Source organism: Echeneis naucrates, chromosome 19 (assembly GCF_900963305.1).
Source record: "Echeneis naucrates chromosome 19, fEcheNa1.1, whole genome shotgun sequence".
Classification (NCBI taxonomy): Eukaryota; Metazoa; Chordata; class Actinopteri; order Carangiformes; family Echeneidae; genus Echeneis; species Echeneis naucrates.
In genome coordinates, this window is record NC_042529.1 from 8,033,383 (window position 1) to 8,050,714 (window position 17,332).

The 17,332-nt window shown below is 39.8% G+C and overlaps 1 protein-coding gene across 13 annotated transcripts in view; it reads left to right on the forward strand.

Annotated features, from left to right (window-relative positions):
• Positions 1-17,332, forward strand: part of plce1 (phospholipase C, epsilon 1) — a 71,537-nt gene that overhangs the window by 39,785 nt on the left and 14,420 nt on the right. For 12 of the 13 annotated variants that reach the window (XR_003842215.1, XM_029527180.1, XM_029527172.1 and 9 more), the window contains 25 exons: positions 2,333-2,487; positions 2,766-2,933; positions 7,168-7,313; positions 7,414-7,561; positions 7,690-7,800; positions 7,882-7,991; positions 8,114-8,230; positions 9,990-10,118; positions 10,218-10,354; positions 10,756-10,862; positions 11,170-11,294; positions 11,426-11,570; positions 11,723-11,887; positions 12,061-12,175; positions 12,362-12,521; positions 12,606-12,728; positions 13,503-13,639; positions 13,734-13,972; positions 14,154-14,215; positions 14,349-14,514; positions 14,618-14,725; positions 15,078-15,194; positions 15,998-16,156; positions 16,457-16,592; positions 16,784-16,825. Coding sequence is in view for 12 of the 13 variants with exons in the window: in XM_029527180.1 (XP_029383040.1) it covers positions 2,333-2,487; positions 2,766-2,933; positions 7,168-7,313; positions 7,414-7,561; positions 7,690-7,800; positions 7,882-7,991; positions 8,114-8,230; positions 9,990-10,118; positions 10,218-10,354; positions 10,756-10,862; positions 11,170-11,294; positions 11,426-11,570; positions 11,723-11,887; positions 12,061-12,175; positions 12,362-12,521; positions 12,606-12,728; positions 13,503-13,639; positions 13,734-13,972; positions 14,154-14,215; positions 14,349-14,514; positions 14,618-14,725; positions 15,078-15,194; positions 15,998-16,156; positions 16,457-16,592; positions 16,784-16,825 (3,327 nt within the window). In the remaining variant the exon portion in view is untranslated. The remainder of the gene's footprint in view (positions 1-2,332; positions 2,488-2,765; positions 2,934-7,167; positions 7,314-7,413; positions 7,562-7,689; positions 7,801-7,881; positions 7,992-8,113; positions 8,231-9,989; positions 10,119-10,217; positions 10,355-10,755; positions 10,863-11,169; positions 11,295-11,425; positions 11,571-11,722; positions 11,888-12,060; positions 12,176-12,361; positions 12,522-12,605; positions 12,729-13,502; positions 13,640-13,733; positions 13,973-14,153; positions 14,216-14,348; positions 14,515-14,617; positions 14,726-15,077; positions 15,195-15,997; positions 16,157-16,456; positions 16,593-16,783; positions 16,826-17,332) is intronic. The other variant, XM_029527178.1, reaches the window with a different exon arrangement.

Genomic DNA, 17,332 nt, shown 5'->3' on the forward strand with positions numbered 1-17,332 from the left:
TTTCCTCTTAATTAGTTTCACAGAATCTCTTAAGTAGTAATCTCTTAGTCAGTGCCTTATTTGACAGCTTTGTCTGCCTCTGTGTTTCCCTGTTTGAAAGGTGAATATATGAATGACTGAGGGATCTGTATAATCATGAAATTCATATGATTGATTTGAGGATGCCTCCATTTCCACTTCAAAAGGGCAGCTTGTAAAATCAGTTCAGGGATAGAGATGAGGCAATGCTGCCCTTATGATTAATAGATGTGGGACCAGATAATTTTTTACTTTATCAAGTTAATATTTGATGAATAAGTCATGTGTTTGTTACTTTCCTATTGTATGATTATTATTTACCTAATGCAATAATTTAACATCAAACAACTGTGATATTCAGACAGTTCAGAGTTAGTTCAGCCAGGTCTTTTTATAGATATTCAGCCATTTTTGCATACCTGCACCATGCACAAGGACGATAGGAGTGGACGGATAATACATTTTGTGAACCAGTTGAACTACATGGACTGATATGTTGGTGGCTACCATTTTCTTCTTTTTGATTGTTTTACAAGTTGCAGCAGTTTCTACTCCATGTGTTTCCAAGTGTCCATATGAAATGTACATGTTTGTCGAGGAGGTTCGGCGTTTGTGCTTTGGATTTGTTCCGTATGGTGCTTTGTTTACAGGTCAAGCATTGTATGTAGTTTTTTTTTTCAATAGATTGTTTTGATTCTCCTGTTTCATTTAATGCAAACAAAACTGAACATGAAGAATTATGCTTCAGGTCTGCAGAATGTAAAGAACCATAATTCACACCCTGTATTCTGTCCCTCTTTAAGACATTTAAAGAATTTAGTGGATTATGCTGTCTCTCTAACTGTGATCGATAACTCACACCTGTGTAAACTACAAAATTTCCACTTATTCCACTTAACCCTTCCTTCTTTTCTCATTTCTCTCCATCCTCTCCTGTCCTGTCCTCTCCCAAAGGAGAGATTCCTTTGTGTTCATTTTTTTTTCTTTTTCTTTATCCTGTATTTTTTTAATTGCATGTATGAAATTTCTCTGATCAAAGACCTTGTTCCCACTACGGCCTCTAACTCCCAAGTTTACTTCTTTCATTCTGGCTTTTTCCTTTCTTCTTTTTCTTTTCCCATCTCTCCCGTCTGTGCTCTCAACTGTCTCAAACACACAGACACACATAGTTCATTGCAGAAGCTGTGAAGACCGGATCCACAAATCAAACAGTGTAAATCAGCAAGTGTTGTTCCTGCAGAACAGTCACTGTTGTTGCCATAGCTACCTGTGGCATATCTCAAGATTTATCAAGGACGACCTTTAAATGTTTGCCTGCATATGTGTATGGATAAGATATTGCATATGTGGGTGGTCTTTGAGCATGACAGTTGACAATGACCAAAGGGAATCAGTCTAGTATCTGGTGGTCAGTCTGGCTGATTTACACCTTATTACCCTTATGGCAAACACCTTGTTTGCTCCTGTTTGGATAAAGATTGTGTAATGGTTTGGGTTTGACTGCTCAACAGCATTCAGTACATGCAAACCTTGCCCGGGCAGCCTCTGCTTCAGAGGCAGGGGGTTTTTCGGGGCAGGAATTGTATCCTCGTGACTAAAATAGGATCTGTGATTTACTGCAGTTGAAAGTAGGTGAAACTCCCTCAAATGTTTCCTGGCTAAGCTCCTTGGCTTGGAAAACGGCTGTTGGTTTACGTGGCATCCATCCCGACAATGTACCGTATGTCTACCTGGCAGCTCTAACACCAGCGTAGAAACTGTCCATTAGTCCTTTGTTAGTAGAGATGTGGGCAGGTTTGTTTGTGTGTGTAAACAGACAGACTAATGGACCGTAGTGAAATCCAAACAGAGGAACTGGCAGGTGATCAATGCTGTTTACTTCCAGAGGGTGAAGTGTGCAGGCTTCCTTTGGCAGGTTGAGGGATCGAGAGAGCATGGTATGCAGGGATCCTTGGATCAAAAGACTTGTGACATTCAGTTTAAGCCTGAAAAACTGATCCACATTTCATTGAGGCTTAAAGCTTTCACGGTGAAAGGGAAACATCAGAATAGATAATGCCTTGCTCTTAATCTCCCCTCTTTCTAATTTCTGTTCTTTGTTTCTCACTGGTATGAGGAGCAGCCATTTTTGCTTTCTTTGTGCACTTGCTAAAAGTTTTCCTCAGTTCCCTTCCACTGTATCAACCCATCCACACTTTTTCTCTCACCTTGTTTTGATGTACCCGTGCTTCTCTCACATTTCGCCACAGTGCAAGATGCTGATGTCACACGTATAAAGTTTTGTCTCTCCTTACCTCTTTTCTTGTCGGTCCAGAGCGTCAGCTGGCAAACAGTATGACCAGCAGCGGCTCTCTTCCTCCCAGTGTCAGTGGGATCAGTAAGGAGCTGGCAGAGCTGCGACACCTGGTGCAGTTCCCCGAGGAGATCGCCTGCATCCTCACTGAACAAGAGCAGAAGCTCTACCAACGGGTAGGAGGAAATTCAAAGAAATCATCTTCTGGCTCAAAATCATCTTCTGGCATTTTTTTTTTGGACAACAAATGCCAGATAATGAATTTGAATTGACATTTTAATGAAAGAATACAGACATGCATTAAATAATACAAGGAAATGTTATTGTCTCTCGTAAGTGGGAAGAACGGGAGCATGAGTGGATGGTTTGTTTTAATTTAAAAATCCCACTCTTGAGTTCAATCATTCACTTTTGCTAGTCACAGCCACCACCACTATTTTGGGTCTCACTGCAGGTCTTTCCCTTGGACTACCTCCGTTTCCTCACTCGAGACCTGGGCAGTCCCGAGTGCCAAACTAAACACCACCCTAACCTCAAAGCCTCACTGTCCGCACCCACCATGCCTACCCAGAGTGCTCAGCGAAGTAATACTGTGGAAGACCTGGTGACACGGTTCAATGAGGTGAGGAAATGTATTATGTGAAGTTGTGTTTGTGGCTTTTTGGGATTATTGCACTGCATTCAAGAAAATGAAAAACAAAGACAATGAAGACATAATTACTATTGGTTAATCCTGAGATTACCTCCTCCTTGATTTTTTTTTTTTTTTTGAAAACTTGGTTGATAAATGAACAAACTGCATCAGCTCTCCTTCAACTCTTATATCTACATTTTACACTTTCTTAGGTGTCATCTTCTCAAGCTAGCGGGCCTCTTTTTAGCTCATTGCAGTAACCTTCTCCAGTCGTTCCAACGGTTTATATCACAAGCTCAGTTTTTACTATATGACTGATGTCTGGATGAGATCATTTGAGAATCTGTGAGACCGTTCAGCAAAGAATGTGAGATAGTTTGATGCTGTGACTGCTGAATGTTATGACTCTTTAAACGCAGTACAGATAGACTTATTCATATTGAAAAGGGGCACCTCTGAACTATAACATTGATATAAAAAAAACAGCCTTCTAGTGTTTAGATAACTCTGTGGCTTACCCATAATGACATCTTCAGAAACTGGTTTGACATGAATGTTAAAGGTTGAAAGGCATAGCGGAGCAGTAATTGTGTTTTCCTTTAGTTGTTGTATTTGCTGTATGAGACATGCCAACTTATCAGCTCAAGACCAAAGCACATGCTGTGCAATGTAAGTTGGCTGAAGTTGCTCTCCTGGGTCTTGTGTCTTTATGGTGAGTGACTTTGAGAATAAACAATCACAACACTGGGCTGGTGAGAAAGAGAAAGTAAGGCAGAGAGAGACTGATCTGGAATGATGATGTCATCTTTAAGTTGCATGCCTCTCACATCAGCTGGTTTTCATTTAAGTCAGAGAGAGTAGAGGCACATGAAAAATAGTTTCTCAAATGTGCATCGTAGCCATATAAGGTCACAATGCAACAACATCCAGATGACAGTGATTATAAGTGTGAATGTAATGATGATGAGGGAGTCAAGATATGATGTAGAACTGTCTTGTCTTGGCTATTTGTACACTGTGCTGTGCTTTGGATCCATTTTTCTACAACTGACCAATGTCACGGTGAGCATCGAAGACACTGAATTTGTTTTGGGGAAATTCACATTATATTGTGTATATTTTTTTTTTATTTTTTTAAATTTTTTTTTATTTTACTGCTATTGTTCAGCTAAGCAACTGATGACTCTGCCCTGGACAGGATCTTCTGTTTATAGATATTAAGTGTTAATTTTTTTAATTTTTTAATTTCACTCAACTGATGACATGTTTTAAATGCAAATTAAAAAATATCTAATGTTTTTCATCCCACGTTTTCAAGCCATGTATGGGAGTGAGAGATTATGCCATAAAAAAGGATAGCAACACAAGAGAAAATTTGGCAGCAAGGAAGGGTGAACGGCTTGAACCCCTTTGTGTCTGTCTGGAGTGTTTAGCTTTGACAGGACCAGTATGTGCTCATGAGCTGAGTTTCTAATAGTTCTCTGTCAACCTTAGTTATGTAATTCATGCATCAAGGAGAACCTGACCCTCATAGTTCAGCTAATAACACATGCACAGATGGAGACAGGCAGACAGACGGACAGACAGATGGACTCATAGACAAACATCAAAGGGAGATCAGCCTGTACCCAGCTCCAGTTCGTGTGTGTATGTGTATATGCTTGAATTGTCAACTGATAGCACCTATGCTTTGTATATAAGGGAGGGAGTTGTTTGAAGAAAGCTTTTACAACCTTTGTAGTCTTCTCTACTGTCCCCTTGTCAGTTCTCATCCTCTCCTCCACGCCTCCCTGCTCTCTCTGCATATATAGTGCATCTTCATACTCTGTCTATTATCTCTCATGCTCAACACTGAGTAGAGACTTTTGCTATCTGGAATATCAGAGATGATGCCAAGTCTGTACAACCTTTTGATCTGCAATGGATCAAAAAGCCACTTTACAGACGGTCAGAATGGCTTAGATGGCGATTGTAATACAACCCAGCTGCTGACATGACTTCACATTATGTCATAATGCTAGAAGTGAGTGATAGCAGATTTTCACGCAAGGCACGCTCACCCTGGCACACACAGAGTGAGGGAGTATCAGATAAGATTCTGGGGGGCAGTGAGGTTTGTCAGAACGCCATATATAGTAGAGTAGAGGACAACAAGCACAATTAAGAAGAGAGAGCGAGACACTGTATTTACTCAGGCTGCCGCGGAAATGGAGGAGGGGGCGAGGGGGTGGTTCTGAAGCTGATGCTCTGTATCTAGTCACTTTTTGGTGAAAATTTCTGACTGCACTTTATAAAAATAGGCCAATATAAAGCAGCAATGAGGTGTAGGTTTTAATGACAATGTGTTTTGTTTTTTTGTTTTTTTAAGAAGTGTATTGAGAATGGTTGGGTATTTTTATTCCCATTGAGAGAGAGAGAGAGCGCAAGATGGTTAAACTATGAAGACTTCAGCGTATTAACTGAGATGCTTTTCATATTTAGTTTAAATATTTACAGTTTAAATATTAATCAGGTGATGAGTGCAAATTGTAACATATAAGCTCACATCTAGCTGGGTACCAGCAACAATGACAGGCAATGGTGTGACCAAGATGCTCCACCATGTTTTGTTTTGTTTTTTTTGTTACGATTCACAGGTAGCTAGTGAAGTTGTTTTTCACGGTCAAGAATAAACTTTGAACCTCAGTTGCATTTTAGTTCCACTGAAATGGACAAGATTTGGAAGAAGAGTGGGACAACTTTTAAGTTTTAGTGTTTGATATTTCTCAGTTTGAGTAAATAAAGAAAGTACATGAGTGAAAACAGTTTAAAGGCACCATTTCAAAATGCCTGAGCTGGATTGTGTCTTATCAGTAAACTTCCTAACCACAGCTTTCTTAATGCTTGTGCTCCTATCGCATAGGAATGCATAAACTGACAAGCTTTCACTCATATTGGAAAGGTACTTAACAAACCATCACGCTCTTAACGTGAGTGAGAAATTACAGCAACCAACTTTTTAGTCTGGCAAATAAAATTTGCCTTTAAATCAACCGATGTAGATCACCTGTTTATAAAGTAAGTTCTGTGTATGTGCAAGTTCATATCGAAGATGTCTGTGTATACTGGGTATTAAATTGTATATATAAAAGCCTGAGATTGTTATGTCAATGTCTATGGGGTCATATGAAGTGTATGCTAAAGGTTGGTGTTCTGTGCATGGTTTTTTTTTTTGAATGTGTGGTATTTCTGTACTTGTGTTACAGTCTGGGAAAAAAAACCCAAAACATTTTATCAGTGTTTCATTGGGCTGTGTGAGTGAATGTGAAACTGTGTGTTTGTGTCTGTGTGTATGTGTCTTTATTTAGTCCCTCTGAAGTCAGACTGTGGTTGGCTTTACAGGTCCTTGCATAACCCAGTAATAGATCTCTGGGCCAGGGGGATGTTTTTACCACCTCCAAGGGGGCTGGGAAGGAATTTGTGTGTGTGTGTGTGTGTGTGTGTGTGTGTGAATACATTCATGAAGCTCAAAACTCACTAGAGAGAACAAGAAACAGTCAGATTAAAATCTGACCTTTTCCTGTATTGTGTGTATGTGTGTGTGTGTGTCTATGTGTAAAGGAAACTGACTGTGATAAATATCTGGTTAGTATCTTTTGTGTGTGCTTGAGGGCAGTCACAGCAGAGACACAGTGCAGCTGATAGATATCTGATGTCATTTTGTGTGTGTGTGCGTGTGCATGGGTGTCAGTGTGTGGCCAGCTGTCTTGCTCCTGTGCACACATTACTACTTTGGACACAGGTTGCCATGCCAAAATTTAAAAGAGACGCCATGAGCATTTCTGGAGACCACACACAACAGAGTCTTGGTTGATTGTCCTTTGGCTGTGGACCTTGTCTCCTGTTCGCTGGGTTCTAACACGTGTTGTATTAACACACTAACATGTTTCCAAGTGATTCTCTTGTTTGTCATCAAACTTCACTTAGAAGGATCAAGTAGCACTGTTAAAATATTTTAATGGCGATGGAAACAGCAGATTGCGCCAGTACCAGGAAATTTTCTTACTATAAATTTCATTAAAATTTGTTTATTTGAATAATAACGATGTGTATAAATAACCTTTTAATAATGAATAACCAGAAATAATTTCTTTCTTCCGAAGTCTGCTTTGTTCTTAGGTAATAATGTCCCTTTGTGTATGATTGTAACTATGAGTAATATGTAAAACTTTTTTATCAATAGGTGAGTTCATGGGTGACGTGGCTTGTCCTGACAGCTGGCTCCATGGAGGAGAAGAGAGAGGTTTTCTCCTACCTAGTCCATGTTGCTAAATGCTGTTGGAACATGGGAAACTACAATGGCGTGATGGAGTTCTTGGCAGGACTCAGGTTTTACGCAACACACATACCCATACGATGGACACATGATTAACCAATAATTCTTTCCTTACAAATATACAACAGACTGAGAATTTCGTTCTTTCTCCAGGTCACGCAAAGTACTTAAGATGTGGCAGTTTATGGACCAGTCAGACATTGACACCATGAGAAGCTTGAAAGACGCCATGGCTCAGCACGAGTCTTCTTCTGAGTACAAGAAAGTTGTGACTAGAGCTCTCAATATCCCAGGATGCAAGGTGGGCGGCTTTTCAAGGGATGTTTGTGAAAGCAATGGTCTAATTTGTCCCATAGGTTACTTCCCTCCGTAACACATTTGTTTCATAATGAAAAAGATGGTTTTCTTTGCCATGCCCCTGCACCATAGGTTGTGCCTTTCTGTGGGGTCTTTCTGAAGGAGCTGAGTGATGCATTAGATGGGACAGCAAGTATCATTAGCCTTAAACCACCTCAAGATAACACAGAGGACCCTATAGAGGTACAGTTAACAACATGCATCATCATACACACATCTCAATAATGATCCAAGCAAGAAGAATCAGTGTCCTCTTCTCTTTAGTTTGTGGCTGACTACAGCGGCCAGCACAACTTCATGTCACGCTGTGGTCCAAATGGCCTACATGTCCCAGAAAAAGAAGCCACTGTCAGCAACATCCTCCAGATTATCAGGTATGAAGTCACTCCCCGGCATTTGTATGACTGTCTTCTAATCACCATTTTCACCAGTGATTTCAAATTTAAGAAATATTCTTGCATTTGGCTCTTCTCTGACTCTTCTCCCTGAAACTCAGATCTTGCAATCGTAGTTTGGAGGCAGAGGATCCTGATGAGGCATCTACCAGTCCCTCTTCTACTGGACCATCCCCTGCTTCAAGGAACAACTCTTTCAGGGACCGCTGCCGCAATCAGTTAGTTCCATTGATTTTTACATTTCGTTTAACCAATAGAGTTTTTTCAGTGTCCACCATCAAGTAGTAACCTGTCACTCTGCAGGTCTTAAATAAGAATCCATCATATATATATATATATATATATATACACACACACACACACACACACACACACACACACACACACACACACACACACACACACACATAAATAAACGGCTCTTAGCATGTCATGTCATCCATCAAGACACTGGCACACATTGTTTCAGTTGGCTGCATAGTTGTTTTTACTTAGTGTTTATTTACAAGCCTCTTTTCAGTTCAAAGTTTTATCATGCTACTGAAGAAATTCCTAATCTTAAACTGTCTCAGTTTGTATATAAATATACATTTTATCACTTTAGATGAATGTGACAACATCATTGATCTATTTTGGGGTATTTATGAGCAGGCTGGAAATATACTATTGTTTAGGGCTGTGACCTTTCCTGCTAAAGTTTAGTGTCAAAAAGTTCTTTATTTTCCTCTTTTTTAACTGGTGGTGATTTATAGACAAAGCAAAAGAAAATGAACTATTATATACATATTTTCTGAAGAGTGTCAACATGGCCATGCTGTAAAATATAGGCAGATGGGAGTTTTCTGAAAAGACATTTGTAAACATGTCACCAAAACAGTATCTCTTGTACATTAATATACTGTGGATACTTCTGAGGCCAGGCGAATTCACCAAACTCTCATTGTGCAACATTTTATTCTGGGTGAGTTTTTCTTTCACAAACTAAAAAATGTTATATGTAAATTTCAGCACAAGATATGGGCTTGGGAAAGAACTTATTTACAGATTGTTATTGAGATGAGGTGATGTTCGCATAAACCCCTGTGTCAGAGAGAAAAGAGATAGCAGGTTAGTTTCCTGTCACGGCAGGAAGGACAGAGCTCTGGCACTTTTCAACATACTGGTGCTTGCAGGAATAAGGACACCAACATGAAATGTTGTTAGAAAACTGATTTAATTTCAAGCTTGGGCAGTGCTGTTTCTCCTAAGGAAACCTGGATTATCTTCTCTTTGATTCTAGACAGTTTTCTTTGACTATGAATTATTATTTTACATTAGAGCTCAGGATAACACTTCTTCATTTTGGCTCTGGCAACGCTGTTCATCCGTTTGTACTTGGATGTAGATAAATATAATTTTTCTTCCTCAAAGAGGTTTAGGTGTTCTTTTCCTGTGGTTCTCTTTCCTTCTGGCATCTCCCTCTCTGCAATTTTTTATTTTTTATTTTTGAGGACTTGTGTCTGATCTTTATTCATCTCATTCTTCCTCTTCTCATTGTCCCATTCTCATCCATCCTGTAGTTCCCAATCATTTAGGACACCACCAGAATCAAACCGTGTCTTGTAAGTGATTGTAACGTTTCAGGAGTTTGGGCAATGTTGTCTAATCTCACTTAGACAGTTTGTGTAGAAACATGTAAAGTAGTGAAGGAATGTGCAATGACAAATGCATGATGCTTTTTGCTCATTCAACCGATGGACTACTGTATGGAAATGTTCATTGTGCTCTAGATGCTGCTCATTTCTTACTTTTGTCCAGGCAACAATGTATTTTGCTGCTTCACCAAATGTGCTGCAATAGTTGAAAATAAACATACACATGGATAAATTATCAAATTTTACATTGGAAACTTTAAAGTAAAACTCAGAATTTAAAATGGATTCTTTCTCACAACCTTAGACGATGTCTGTCCTCTTGGACCTTCCAATCCATTTTCAGATTCATGGTCTGGGACTTGTCGGATTCAGATGGGGACTTGTCGTCTGAGCCGCCGGTGAAGGACGCAGAGTTTCAGGGCACAGAGGAGACACACAGAGCTTTCAGCCATGGCACAGAGCTCATTCCCTGGTAAGAATTGCACACATACACCTTGCACACACAGCCAACCATGCAATTTATGCGCAGCTAGCACAGCTGTTTATCTTGACTTTGTCTTCTATTTATTAGGTACGTGCTGTCATTACAACCAGACATCCACCAGTTCCTGCTTCAAGGAGCTACAGTCATCCACTATGACCAGGACAGCCACTCCACAGCTCGCTGTCTGCTGCAACTACAGCCTGACAACACAACACTTACCTGGGGTATTTTATTACATAGAGCCATTAAAACCATCTCCATTTGATTTACACCACTTTAAACAACTTGTAATTAATTTCACTCCTGAGTTTTGTAATCAGTCTGTGTCTATCACTGAGCTATTTTAAACATTATGAGTGTGTTTATATCTGAGACAGATGGATTATTACTCCTTAAACAAATGGAAAATTGGCGTCTATGATATTATAAGTAAAAAAAAAAATCCTATTTCCTGTGACATGATTATGTTTTAAACATGTTGTAAATGTGTTTATCCAGAGTAGGTAAGCACTCATGTCTTATGTAATGCATACATTTTAAGGTGGTTGTGAATATGTGGCCTTTTTTTTTTTTTTGGCCCTTTACTGCATTTCAAACATAACATAAATGTGTTGATTTATGGCAGGTAAGCCTCAGAGTGGAGGAGCTTCTCCTCCAGAGCAGCCCCTGGGACTGGGACAAACTGTAGTGGCAGGTCTAGCAGAAGGCCTGTTGGACCTTGGAGTAGTGAAGGTTTGTTCAGTTGTTTTGGGATTTAAACTGCAATTGGAAAAAAAAAAAAAAAAAAAAAATTCTTTCAATTTTGGTTATAGACATGAATTTGTATTTTTCTTAAAGCAAGCGAATATAATTTTTGTTTGGATGCCAGGAAATGTAGGTGCATTAAACCAAGAACAGTCATTTATGATTCAAGATTTAAGAAGCGCACCGATGAAGATGACCTTTTTTTTTTTTTTTCCCCTGCAGGATTGCTGATCTGTTTTGTCTCGACAGTCATGGGTTGGATTGTAGTCTTATTAATGTTTATTTGAATGTGCAGGCAGTGTTTCTGGGTCACCAGGGAGTGGACGTCCATGCTGTGTGTTTACAGAACAAGCTGAGCCAGATGACAGTGGAGGAAAATGCACTCAGCCTCCTCTATGGCCTCGGCACCACCGACAACAGGTACGTTCCTGCCATCCTACTTATAAATCCAAATTTTGTACACTGACACATTGATACAGTAGGAGTTAGTAAGAAGAAGAGGAGCTGCCTTTCAGTTATTACACAGTTTATCTGAAAATCTTTGCCAACAGGCTCCTACACTTTGTAGCACCCAATCACACGGCTCGAATGCTTCACAAAGGCCTGTCAGAGTTAGTAAATGCAACCAGGAAGTTGAAGAAGTTTCCTGACCAGAGGTTGCAGTGGCTGAGGAGGCAGTATGTCAGTCTGTATCAGGTACATGAATTCTGAACTGAATGATGTTTCCTTGGCAAACCTTTGCATGTGCACAATCAGTTTCCCTCTAATATGAAATGGCAAAATTTCCATTAGTCCTGTATGTCAATTTGAATGAGTCTAATTTTCCATTTTGCATTTGTTTGTGTTAGGAGGACGGCAGGTACGAAGGCCCCACACTTGCCCAGGCCATTGAACTGTTTGGAGGGCGCAGGTGGAGCATGAGCACTGGTGGAGCAGATAAAACTGGTGCCCAGAAAAACAGCCCTCTGAGCATCAACGAAAAGACCAAGAAAAAGAAGAAGGTCCTCGTGCGGGTACATGGAGTATTTACAGTCTACATTTATTTTAGGATTAAAGTACATTTTCAGTCTTTTGAACAAGTAGGACCTGATGTTAATGTTAAAGGAGACAAACAGTTTTACCTATCTTATTTCCTACTTTGTAATGTTGATTTGTTTTCACAAAGTAATGGACTTCCTTGAAACAGGGAGATAGCGGGGACGCCACAGATGATGAGATGGCTTCAAGGAAAACACGAAGTTGTAAGGAGGGACTATATCGAAATGGACCAGAGTCTGACAGCATCGACCAAGAAGATACAGGTGAAATTTTCAGGCACCATTTAAATTCACAAAAAGGATCAAAACTGTAGATGTTGCCAGATCAACAGTTTTGACATCCATAATTGCTCTGGAGGTTAAACAAGCAAACATATTTTCCTGTAGCAGGACCTATAACATTCTATTTGTATGAGTTTTATTTACACTTGATCTTCCGTGCCTCCATAGAGGACAGCTTCCCTGGACCATTCTCCCTCTCATCCAGTAAGAGCCCCGGACTGATAGCCTCTTCTTCATCCTCTTCTTCTTCCTCAAGCATGGCAGGGTGCAACCTAAATCGCCCACAATCCTCGCCAATCCTTTCAGCAAGTTCCAAGTCACAACCAGGGTAAATGCCAAAAATGAAAAATTGAGGAGTTTTTTTTTTTTTGTTTTAGGTTAATAAATATTTCCTCTTATCTGTGCATTACAGGACCTGGAGCAGCAGGTCGTGGCACGGCCGGGGGAAAGGTTGTTTCAAAGGCTTCCAGAACCTCATGATATCGGACAGCACAATGAGCTTTATTGAGTTTGTTGAGCTCTTCAAATCATTCAGGTAAATAAAAAAAAAAAGTTCAAAGTTTGCATGCCTCTGTTGTATTGAGAATTTACTAAAGACACATTTGTGGTAAAATTTTATCGTCAAATATTCACTAATCACATGAAGCATTTATGTATATAAATATGTGTGTATTGATAATGGCCTGTTCATAATTTTTGCCATATCTTTCTCCCTTGTTATGCTATTATTGTGTTTTTATCAATAGCAGCTAAAGGCAGTGAAATCAAAGAAATTCAGCAAATGCTTCTCAAGATTATTGTGTCTAGGGTATTTTCCAAAGATTCCTCTCTGTGTAATATTTAGTTTCTGTAATATTTTCGCTCAAAGGAAACATTGTTTTTCCTTCATAAGAACTTGATTAATCTCATACCAGCCCTCCTGCATTTCTTAGATTATAGCGTATCCTCGCTCTAGTCAGCTGTCCAGCAGCTTCCTCTGGAATTCCACATTTGCTCAGTCACAGCTTTGGTGTCAAATTTAAAGTAATTAAAAAAAAAAAAAAAAGACAGAAGTTGATATACAATGTTAAATAAAATGCTTTCTGAACCTTTGTGCCCTTTTGTCAACAAGAAAAATCTGACATAACGTGGCATCTCCTTATCTTTTTCGAATGCCAGTGCATGCATTTAAATTTGACAGCAAAACTATTTATCTGTATTGGTGTAGATATATTGAAAACAACATGTTAATGACAATCATAAAATTAACGGGACATCATTGTAAGGTGGTTTACAAGATCTACAAGTATGTGAATCATTTCTTCCACAGTATCCGAAGCAGGAAGGACCTGAAGGAGCTGTTCGATACCTTCGCTGTCCCCTGCAGTCGTTCAAGTCCAGAGTCAGCTCCCCTCTACACCAGCCTCAGAATAGATGACAAGGACACGGAGTTACAACCAGACCTTGGTACAACAAACCGTGATATTATTGCATTTATTCTAAGCTGACATAAATGTGTACAAATGCACTGACATTATTCCTCCATCCCTCTGCTCTCCAGACTTACTAACCCGCAACGGTTCTGATCTTGGCCTGTTCATCCGGACAAGGCAGCAGATGTCCGACAACCAGAAACAGATCTCGGATGCCATTGCAGCAGCCAGCATCGTGACCAATGGGACAGGAGTGGAGAATGCATCATTAGGTGTCTTGGGATTGGCTATTCCCCAGCTCAATGACTTTTTGGTCAACTGTCAGCGAGAGCACCTGAGCTACGATGAGATTCTCAGCATCATACAGGTAGAGTCTAGAGCCTGGTTAATGACAGAGAGATTTGTCATCTGACAAGAGTTGGACTTATGGCTAAGCAGGACGTATACTATGGACTGGGAAATAAATTGTGAAGTCAGCAGATTAATGGGAACAAACGGTACTGTGTATATATATATATATATATATATATTTTGCTTTTCTTTCACAGAAATTCGAACCGTCGTCAAGCATGAGACAAATGGGCTGGATGTCTTTTGAAGGTTTTGCGAGGTATAGTGAAAATTTTAATATTGCTACTTTCAGAAACAAAATGTGACTGCACATTAAATTCAAAACACATGCAAAGAACTGCATACATAGCAACATGTATTTTAATCCAAGCTTGTCACTTTGTTCATACCAGATACTTGATGGACAAGGAAAACTTTGCTTCACGGAATGAGGAATCCCAAATGAATCCGGAGGAGTTGCACTATCCTCTCTCCTACTACTACATTGAGTCCTCTCATAATACATATCTGACTGGACACCAGCTCAAAGGAGAGTCCTCAGTTGAGCTTTACAGTCAGGTTAGTTTGACAGTTATTTGTTTTTATATGGGAATTTAAGATTATTCTTTTCTCCACAGCTCATGTTTTTTTTTTTTTTTTTGTGATTGTGTTGGTTGCTTAGGTGCTACTGCAAGGCTGTAGGAGTGTTGAACTGGACTGCTGGGATGGAGATGATGGCATGCCAGTTATTTACCATGGGCACACACTCACCACCAAAATACCCTTTAAGGTTAGAAATGCATGTTTGCATAAAAAAAAAAAAAAAAAAAAAAAAGATCTTTCCACTGATTGTGGGGAAAAATCCAAATCTGGTGCTCCCTGTTTTCCTCTCTTATACCATATTGCACAGATATGTCAATAACTCCTTGGGCAATTTCATGCCACTATGGTCTATTGTATTGCACTGATGTATCAGTAAATCCAACAAATATTGTAATTTTAGGACACACATCAACTGATGCCAATGAAGCTTTATTGAGTCAAAACATTCTTTAAAATTGGTTTCTGCAGAGAGTTTTACTGTCACATATTTGACTTGGAGTGCAGTTTCAAGGATTTTAACCTCTCCCATCATCCCCCAGGATGTGGTGGAAGCAATTAACCGGGCTGCATTTGTCAATTCTGACATGCCCGTCATCCTGTCCATAGAGAACCACTGCTCCCTTCCACAGCAACGGAAGATGGCGGATATCTTCAAGGTACGTTTCCATGAGTTAGTTTGTATATAATTTATGATTAGTAAGTGATGAATGCGACCTTTTGGGTATTCTAAATGGTGAAGAAACTTTGATGAGGGATATACAAAATGGTTTTATAAACTTTTACCAAGGAAAGAGTTTAGTTAAGTGTGCTTGCTGTATTTTCACTAGTGCCCTCCTTGGTACAGTGCTTAGTGAATTAGATACACCCACACCTTCAAGCAATATAGTTTTGAGTCTAACCTCACTACTCCACTAAGCACCTAACAGGTAGGAGCATTTTCCTCAATCACACTTAATAACAGTGCTTTTTGCACACTCATTCTTTTTCCTTCACCAGATTTTCTCAGCTGCTCTGGGCATTTAAACTGGCAGACTTCCAGTCAGTTGGCTTGCTTTTTTAATCTTCAGGCTATAACTTTCCCTTTCCTCTTCTTCTTTTTTTTTGTTTTGGAGTTGTATAGTCAATACTGAAGGCCACACATATCTGGGCACGACAGATACATCACAGAATAACATCATGCTTTAATCTAAGAAACCTTCCCAGCATTTCATCCTCCCTGGAGACCAGCTTCTGAGGGGCTTGATAAAGAGAAATCTTTCATGTTGAGACCGCTCACCATGGGCTTGTTTATTTGTAATGTTATTTTGTGTTGATAAAAGACCTTTCATTTTTTAGCTGTTGAAGATTCCACTACAACTTCCAACTTCTCTCTCTTCCTCTCACTTGACATTACAAACTGATCCATTCCTCACATTATTTATTCATGTCTGCCTGTCATGTTTCAATTTTTATCCACTAGACGGTGTTTGGGGAGCGCCTTGTGACACGTTTCCTCTTTGAAAGTGATTTCAGTGATGACCCCCACTTGCCATCACCACAGCAGCTTCAGGGGAGGATTCTCCTCAAGAACAAGAAACTGAAAGCCCATCAGGCACCGGTGGACCTACTGAAGCAAAAGGTTTGAGAAGAGAGAAAGACATCCTGCACACACTCACTCACGACACGTACATAATTTATATCTAATATTTCCTTTAAAGGTGCCTTAAAGTAGCATTATGACATTGGATATTTACCATTAGAACGCTGCTAATACACTGAAATGTATTCACATGTTCACTGATTTTACAAACGCGTGTGCTTCATTATATATACACACCACTGCAGAAAAGGGTTTATATATTTATAGGTGATGGCGGATATTGACCAAACCACTTTTTTTTTTTTTTTTTTTTAAAACAATATTTTAACCTTTTCACAGGCTCACCAGCTGGCCCACATGCAGGCCCAGGCTAGCAACGGGTCGCCAGGGGTTACTTCATCTGGCAACCACACTAATGAGGAAGAGGAAGAGGAAGAAGACGAGTATGATTACGACTACGAGTCGCTGTCAGATGGTAAGGATAGCTGCAATGGGGGTTTGTTATGTCACTCAACTGAAGGGCCTACACTTTCCTTGGATACATGGGCTAAAAACGAAACAAATGTCCATGTAATGTCTCTCTTCAACACTCAAGTCTCTTTATGTTCACACTCTGTTTTCACATCCTTCCTTTCCTTGTTTTTATTTCGCCCGCATTCCTCTTAGCTGATGTCCTCACAGCCTCTACTGCCTCATATGGCCTGGAAGGTAAATGCGCAGCTCGGATGCATCTCTCAGTACCAGTGTTTCCCTCTAACTTTGTTTTGCAGTGGTGGCAGGTGGTCTCTTGCTGATTCACCCTGTGTTTGGCAAAATGACAGCACCATGTTATCCTTCCTAGTATCTTGATGTGGTCAAACGGTTCTACTTGCAGACATTACAAACGATTTTGTGTGAAATTATGGTTAACTGATGCAAATTTAACCACTGTGGTGTCTACCACTGCAGAATAACTACAGAGGAAAGATGTGTGATGGTGTGTGGATGTTCACTAGTGATACTGTATGCCCCACTGATTCTTGTCGCTGTGCGCACACTGTAAGAGCTGCTAGCTTGCTTTTGGACAAAGTCAGGTGACCTAATATTGTTCAGTTATCTTAATTGGGAACCACCATTTTGAAATGTAACCATTACATATTGTGAAATATCTGGATATCTATCATATACACATCGAACATTTAGGGATTGAACTAAAAGCCAGTGCATCCTCCCTCT